Source organism: Nicotiana tabacum, chromosome 19, assembly GCF_000715075.1.
Source record: "Nicotiana tabacum cultivar K326 chromosome 19, ASM71507v2, whole genome shotgun sequence".
Classification (NCBI taxonomy): Eukaryota; Viridiplantae; Streptophyta; class Magnoliopsida; order Solanales; family Solanaceae; genus Nicotiana; species Nicotiana tabacum.
The window spans coordinates 150,419,427-150,428,066 of record NC_134098.1 but is presented as its reverse complement, the minus strand read 5'-3'; the positions used below and the strand labels follow the sequence as shown (position 1 = coordinate 150,428,066).

General features: G+C 37.9%; 1 protein-coding gene across 2 annotated transcripts; it reads left to right on the top strand.

Annotated features, from left to right (window-relative positions):
• The first annotated feature begins 1,774 nt into the window (after window positions 1–1,774).
• Window positions 1,775–7,579, top strand: LOC107803524 (protein gamma response 1). 2 transcript variants are annotated; one of them, XM_016627264.2, is made up of 4 exons: window positions 1,775–1,949; window positions 2,487–2,599; window positions 4,811–6,217; window positions 6,529–7,579. In XM_016627264.2, the coding sequence occupies exons 2-4, from the start codon at window positions 2,578–2,580 to the stop codon at window positions 7,215–7,217; spliced, it is 2,118 nt and encodes a 705-aa protein (XP_016482750.1). In that variant the 5' UTR covers window positions 1,775–1,949; window positions 2,487–2,577; the 3' UTR covers window positions 7,218–7,579. The 2 variants fall into 2 exon arrangements, with proteins under 2 accessions (XP_016482750.1, XP_016482751.1); XM_016627265.2 differs by lacking the exon at window positions 2,487–2,599.
• Window positions 7,580–8,640: the final 1,061 nt, after the last annotated feature.

Here is an 8,640-nt window from a genome sequence, read left to right as displayed (position 1 = left end):
TTTTCAACCTAATCTTTACCCATTTGAACTCAAAAATCTTCCCACAAACTTATTGGTATGTGTATATATACATGATACTCTTACATCCAAAAATTATACTCTTAATCTCCCATCTTTTATCCCAAAAATCGAAATTAAAGAATTGGGGGAAGAAATTCTTACCTTTTTGGGTGAAGATCTTGTGATATTTCCTTGTTGGATTTCAAAGTTTGAACAAGATCTTGATGAACAAAGCACTTGAGCTTCTTCCTTTCTCTAGAACACTCTCCCTTCTCTTTAAAAAGGTCAGATTTTTGCCCCAAAATAAGTCCCAAAGCCTATTTATCAAAATGGGGTCGGGTTATGAAAGTAGAAAAATTAACCCTCCGAAAGCTGGTCTGCGTTCGCATAATGGACCGCAGAATGGGTATGCGGGTCGCAAAATACACCGCAAAATCGATGCCCAGATTGGGCTTCACTGGACAGTCTCCGACCATTTTGCTGTCGCATAACTACTTCTGCGACCGCAGAATTGGTCGCAAAATCGCATTTTTCTAGACTTTGATAATTTGGTCATAACTTCTTGTAGGAATGTCCAAATGACGAACGATTTGAAGCGTTAGAAACTAGACTCGAAGATCTTTCATTTGATAGGTAGATATATCATCACATAACTCCATATATATATATATATATATATATATATATATATATATATATATATATATATATATATATATATATATATATATATATATATATATATATATATGTATGTAAATATTCTCGTTCAAATTTGGGTCTTGTGCGAACTCACTTGAAACTTTAGTCTATTATGAAATTTCCAACTTTTACATTCGATGCCGAAACATATCGAATCAAGTTCGATTGACCTCAAATTTTGCACGCAAGTCATAAATGACATAACGGACCTATTCCAATTTCCGAAAACGGATTCCGACCCCGATATCAAAAAATCAACCCCCGGTCAAACTTTTCAAAAATTCAACTTTTACCATTTCAAGCCTAAATCTACTACGGACCTCCAAATAATTTTTTGGATACGCTCCTAAGTCCAAAATAACCATACAGAGCTATTGGAATTATCAAAATTCAATTCCGAGGTCGTTTACACATAAGTGAATATACTGTCAACTTTTTCAACTTAAGTTTTCAATTATGAGACTAAGTGTCTCATTTCACTTTGAAATTCTTCCGGACCCGAACCAACTAACCCGATAAGTCATAAATCAACTGTAAGGCATAAATTGAGCAGTAAATGGAGAAATGGGATTGTGATACTCAAAACGACCGGTCGGGTCGTTACAACTAAGTACATCACGCCCCATCACTGAAAGATCGAGATATTTTCTATAATGGTCCTTCCAATACATCTCTTGAAACTTCTCAAGATCAAGTTTTGGTTCCTCTAAGTAAAGATCCAAATTTTGACTTTCCATTGCTAGAGGCAGTATACATTTTATAATTTATATATTTTAAATAACTATTTTTATTAGGCCCACGGGCCGGTCTGGCCCAGCCACAGTCAAACCTCACGGGCCACAGGTTTACTCGGACCGGGCTTAAAAGCTTCATTTTAAAACGGGCTCCAAAAATTCTAGCCCAACCCTGCTAAATTACGGGCTGGACTGTGCTGCCCTAACGTGCCAAGCCCATATTGATGGCTCTATAAACTTGTAAAAAAAATTGAATTTCGATTTGTGCACTTCGGCCCAATAGATTTGATATCCACGGACCCAGCCCTTTTGTATCGGGTTGGAGGGACAACAATCGAATAGACTCCAAAATCAAACCCAAAAAACAATTCCCGCTCCAATTTCAAAATTGTACTCAGAGAGAGTTCCTTCTCCGGCAAGCTAACACCGCTTTCCCCAACGCTACAAGCTTTCTCATCTCCGTCGCTCTCCGGCGAAATTCTCGACGATCTCTTTTCCCGGCGAATCCGAGCTGTAAGTTCCCTTCTCTGTCTATTAATTCTCTCTCCTTCTGTAGATTACCGAGAAAAGCCCTAATTCATTTTTGAGCTGAGATTTAATGTTAAAATCCGATCTGTGAATCGAAATGCAATCTACACGTCTGTTTCTACTGCGTAAATAAATCCTCAAATTTGATTTGCTTATCACGTGTTAATGGCTACATAACTGTAATATGGTAATCGAATATCTGAAATTGCTGCTGGAGGAAGGTAAAATAGAATAATGCTGTAAAATGGAATACTTACTTATTGCTGATAGTATAACCAAGTGGAATATTTATTTAATTGTGTGACTTTTGTAGAAACTGGAATGAAGGGTAATAAGTTGAGAGTCATGCAAATTTGTGTTTCAATATTTGCTAGGGCAGTTTCTATCCATTTTGCCTTGAAAATGACAAACATTTTATCAAAGAAGGCTATCCATGCAATACAATTGTCATAATTATCTGTGGGCCTTTGGTTTTTTGTTATCTTCATTTTATCAGCATTTGTAACTATGCATGTTTATCAGATGCTGGCATGGTAGATATATCTTGAAGCAATAAAATTCAACCTTGCACTTTTGGATATATCAAATAAAGGAAGTTCTGATCAAGCAAGGGATGCTTCGTAAGGTTGTTTTTGGTATGAAGGAAAATCAACTTCAGGGAAAATGGTTTCCTAAAATACATGTGGTTTTCTCACTTTTTTTAGTGTTTGGTTGGTGATTATTAAAGATTGATAATATAGTCTGAGAATTGGATAGAGTTTTGATAAAAGTTTTTGAGTATTAAGAGTCTAATGTTGTTTGGAGCAAGTGATATGGAGTAAGAGTCGCAATATTTGTACATGGAAATGACTCCCAATGTTCCATCCATATCTAATGGAAGTCACCATTTTGATGGAAATTTTTTCATTGGAAATTTCTGGGAACACAACAACAACAACAACAACAACAACAACAAACCCAGTAGTTTCCCACAAGTGGGGTATGGGGAGGGTAAGATGTACGCAATCTTATCCCTACCCTGGAAGGGCAGAGAGGCTGTTTCCGATAGACCTTCGGCTAGAGAACGACTTAAAAAGAAAAGGTAATTGCAACAAACAGGCATAACAACAAGATGAAATAAGATCGAATCCAAGAATGCAGTCAAACTCTAGGTAGTAATAACCATCTATGAATAAAAGATATCATACTAACACTAATACTAGCGAATTGAGTAAGACAAAAGAGAAACGCTCAACTACCTATGAACCTTCTGCCCTAATCTTTGACTTCCACACCCTCCTGTCTAGGGCCATGTCCTCAGTCAGCTCCAGTTGCGCCATGTCCCGCTTAATAACCTCTCCCCAAGACTTCTTAGGCCTACCTCTACCCCTCCTGCTACACACCGAGGCTAACCACTCGCACCTTCTAACTGGGACTTCTATACTCCTCCTCTTAACATGCCCGAACCATCTCAACCTCGCTTTCCGCATCTTATCCTCCACAGGGGCCACTCCCACCTTTTCCCTAATAACTTCATTCCTAATCTTATCCAACCGGATATGCTCACACATCCACCTCAATATCCTCATCTCAACTACTTTTAGCTTTTGGGTATGAGAGTTCTTGAACGGCCAACACTCTGTTCCATACAACATAGTCAGCCTAACTACAACTTTGTAGAACTTACCTCTAAGTCTCAGCGGCACATTCTTATCACACAAGACACTGGAAGCGAGCCGCCACTTCATCCATCCTGCTCCGATATGATGCGTGACATCTTTATCAATCTCCCCGTTTCCTTGTATTATAGATCCAAGATACTTGAAACTACCTCTCTTGGGGATGACTTGCGTATCAAGCCTCACCTCCATATCCCTTTCTTGGGTACCGTTGCTGAACTTGCACTCCAAGTATTCTGTCTTGGTCTTGCTCAACTTGAACCCCTTTGACTTTAGGGTCTGCCTCCAAACCTTCAACCTCTCGTTAACACCACCCCGCGTCTCGTCAATTAAAACTATGTCATCAACAAATAACATACACCATAGCACCTCACCTTAAATTTGTCTCGTCAATGCGTCCATCACCAAGGAAAATAGGAATGGACTAAGAGCTGATCCCTGGTGCAACCCCATCATAACCGGAAAGTGTTCTGAGTCTCCTCCCGCTGCCCTAACCCGAGTTTTAGCTTCATCATACATATCCTTAATCACCTTAATGTACGCTTCTGGGACCCCTTTAGCCTTCAAGCATCGCCAGATCACCTCTCTCGGGACTTTGTCATATGCTTTCTCTAGGTTAATGAACACCTTGTGCAAGTCCTTCTTTATCTCCCTGTACCGCTCCACCAATCTCCTCACAATGTGAATGGCTTCCATAGTCGAACGCCCCGGCATGAAACCGAATTGGGTCTCAGAAATGGACACACTGGTCCTCACCCTCACTTCAACCACTCTCTCCCAAACTTTTATAGTATGGCTTAGCAGCTTAACCCCCCTATAATTATTGCAACTTTGGATATCGCCCTTGTTTCTGGGAACAAAAACACCAGAAAATGACTTTCTCATGGAAAATATTTTCAGAAAATTGTATTCCATCTTAGCAAACACAAAACATCTTTTCGGAGCTCTCCGTAGAATATAGATCTATATTGGGGAATTTCATGGTTGGAGGAAGTCTTGAAATTATTTTCTAACAGATTGATTTGCAGATAGTTCTTGAAATTTACATATTGTTTGATATGGAATATTTAGTGTTTTGCTACGGCAGTAAAGCTCATTGAGGGAAGTCCTTCTGTAAAGTAATTGGGATTCTTTTGCTGTTGAATCACAATAGCGAATGTCAGAATTTCATTTTGTATTTTTTTCCAGATATGGCAGAGCACACACAACAGTCTCCCCAGACAGCATATCCTGCTAATATTGCTGATGCAAAGTATGTTTCTGGACTTAGTACCATTCTTGTTGCTACTATCCAAGAAGCAAAAGATAGGATTTCTCAGATAGAGTATATATTCTGCAGTCAACTCTTCCCAAACTACCAGTCTAAATCTCAAAGTTTGCAGCTAATATATTCCGAGGCAAGAAACGCTGCAGAGACTTCTTGGAAAGAAAAGGAAAAAGATCTGTTGCTCCAGATGGAAAATATGCAACTTGAAAAGCAGAAAATTCTTCAAGAAAACCAGTCTCTTAAATTGGAGAAAACAAAATTGTTGGATTCTGAATTGTCCTCAGCTAATCATGTTAAGGAACTCCAAAATGAGTTGAAACAGAGAACTAGTGAAATAAACAATTTAAGGGAAGCAATCCAGAGATCATGTATGCTTCTTGAATCAAGAGCCCCACTCGTATGCAAATATGAGAACCCACAGAGAGAACTTGAAGATAGAGTTATCCTCCTTATGAAGAAACAACAGAGTTCAGAGCTTGAAGTTGGTAGGTTGCAGTTAGAACTCCAGAATAAGTCGATGGAAGTTGATGGTGGACTAGAGTTACACAATAAGCTTGTCCAGTTGGCTCAATCAAAGACTTCTTCAGCAGCATATAAAGAAAAGCAACTAAAAGAATATGAACAAAAGATGGACAAACTTCTTGCTGAGCTTGAAACAACACAAAGAAGAGTAGATAAACTCAAAGAGGAACTTAAAGATAAGACAGCTGCAGTAGAAAAAGGACTGGAGATGCAAGAAAATTTACTAAGCAAAGTTCAGTTGCTGGACGCAGAAATTATGAAGAATGAGGATTTGTTGAATCAGTACAAGAATGAGAAACAACTACTTATGACCAAAGCAAAGAATCTGGAGACTGATGTTTATGATCTGCAGAAAGAACTCATGAATAAAAAGTCTGAAGCGGTGGAGAGAAGGAAGTTGCATGATCAGTTACTTCAACAGATAGATTTGTATTCTTTAGAAAGGTCAAAGACAGGGCAGGAGTTGGAAGAGCTTGAGAAGGAGAAAAAAAAATTACTAGCCAAATTGAGAGACTCGGAGGAAGAGATTGATAAGCTTCAGGCAAATCTGAGAGAGAGAAGCAAGGATTCCTCTGAGGGGATGGAATTACATGGTAAGTTACTCCATCTGATTCAAGCAAAAGAATCTGAGTTGTTGGCTGAGAAGAATAAAAGAAAGGATATGGTTACATCTTATAAAAGTCTGAAATCACAGTACAACTTTCTATGTGCAAGATATGGTCTTACTTCAGAGAACATGCACCTACAAAGCAAATTATCAGAACAAAGTGCATTACAGAATGACCAGAGTCCTTTAACTTCACGTGGTAAGTCTTATTGCTCTCCGGATGCTTGTGATATATAGCTAATTCTACACTCTATTCAACATGATGTATGCATTTGCTGTGTCATTCCTAGCCTAGGGGACTTCTATTTGATTCCTCCCCGAAAAGATGCTTGGTAATCAATCACCTAGTAATTGCCCACTTCTTTTTCCTTCTTCCTCGTTATCTATATCGGAAGATATGCCTATGCACAAGGAAGCTCTCCGTTTTAGCAAATTCTAAGCTTAATTTAATTTCCAAATGAATAGGAAAAGGAATTGTGCTAAACTAACAAATTATGCCATCTTTATTAGAGGTCAAACATAAAGTTCCCGAGGCTTCTGGTTTTGAACAAGAAGACAAACATGAAGTACTGGACAATGATAAAGGAGTTAGCCTGATCCCAAGATCCAACTCTGTCTCACCTCCAATTTCAAGTGCCCTTGTTGCACCTAAAAATCCTGCCAATGTCAAATCTTGCCCACCAGCTGGTACCAAGCGTCCTGTTTCTTATTGGAGGGATACCAGGTCGCATCAAAGTCGAGTTGGACCTGATCCTCATGATGATTTTCTTGATACTCCTCTGGAGAATGTCAGAGGAAACTTAGGAAAGGTGATGAAGGATGAAGTTCAGAATCACCCGAAACCAAATCCCAAAGACACAAAAAATGAAAACTCAGATGATGAAACTCAGGACATGAATGTAGATAATGGGCCTAAAAAGCAGCAAATGCTGCCTCCAACCAGGTCTGGTGCGACAGGCTTCAAATACATTGAACCTGTGAGAAAGAAAGCTGAACGAGAAAATTTAAAAGGGGTCGAATGCCAGCAATGTAAAAAGTTTTATGATGCTGTTCTTCCTGGTGAAGATAAGGACTCCAATGGTAATAGGCAAAACCTACGGTGTGAGCATCATGATGGAGTTTCAAGGCATCGATACCGGTATGCACCTCCTTTAACTCCTGAAGGATTTTGGAATATTGGGTTTGAATCTGAAATGTGAGCTCCTTGGAGAGTTGTTTTCAGGCTCTCTACTGTAGAATTGTGAACTAGTGAAACTCTTTCTGCAATTCTGTTGTAACAATAATGACACTGATGAAAGGCTAATGCAAAACCTACATCAGTTTCTATTCTGATAAGCTCTCTTCCCAGTTGTAATTTGTTGGTATGATCCAATTGTTTTTAGGCCCTTTAAAGTTCAAATTAGAAATTTGTGAACTAGTAAAACTCACGGTTCATTCTGTTTTAATGTTAAAGAGACTGATGTAAATCCAGTGCAAAAGCTGCATTGTTTTCTAATGAAAATAATGCTTTTTTCAGTTGTAATTTGTTTGTATGATCCGACCAATCAATGTATAAACTAGTAATTTTCTGATTTTTGGGCCTTGGTATGGTTTGATGTGATGGTTTTGATATGTCAAAGTTGTCAAAATATTGTCTAATTCCTGTGGCTACTGATATATTTTATTGACCAAACATGCATAAGCAATAGTGTTTTGCCTCATTCAGAGTACTTCTGTGACAATAAATATTAAAGACAAGAAATTGGAAAACTGCTGTTACATGATCTAGTATGTCTTCATAGCAACACACACTGCTGCAAGAAAAACTGAGTTGTGATTCGCTCCATATTTCACTTGTTAGTTATCGCGATAGAGCTTTGAATAAAAAAGAAATGCCATTTGCGAGCAAAGCTTGAATTGTCTTGAACAGAAGGGGTAGGCCATTTGCAAACACGGCAATGGACAAGTTTAAAACTTTTAACCTCATTGTTTGACCCTGTTGTCTGTAAGCTTGTGCTATGATTGTTTCAGGCTAGTATATACAGGTTAGGTTGCTAATACATTGCACTGTTTTTGAATTTAAAGATTCAGGAATACTAAAACGCTGGAAATTCTCTTACATTTAAATAGATTTTACTTTGGGAAAAGGGTCAAATATACCCCTCTACTTTCATATATTGTCTATATTTAACCTTCGTTATACTATCGGGCCAAATTTACCCCTACAATCAGCATAACTTTTAAAAATACCCCTTGATCTGTTAAGTAATCCAAAATCTCCCAAATTCCTTTTATTTAAATCACTTGTTCTTCTTGGTCCACTATTTTTGAAATAATTGGCATTTACCTGCCTTTTGAATTAGAGAAAAAAATATTAAATAATTCAACCGAATAAACAAAGTATAGTAAATTGAAAACTCTAAATTAGGTAGCTTTTCTAAATTTTAAAAGTATTTACAACATCCCAATTTTAATGATTTTGTTGCATCAAATGTATGGAGACTTTGCAAGTATTAGTGATTGAAGTTGAAGTTCCTCGGAGACTTTACATTGTCTAATTCAACTTTGCTTTAATTAAATGCCTATACATTGTGCACTCTTAAGTTAGTCGATCGAACTCTATACTAACCAGGCAATGACAAA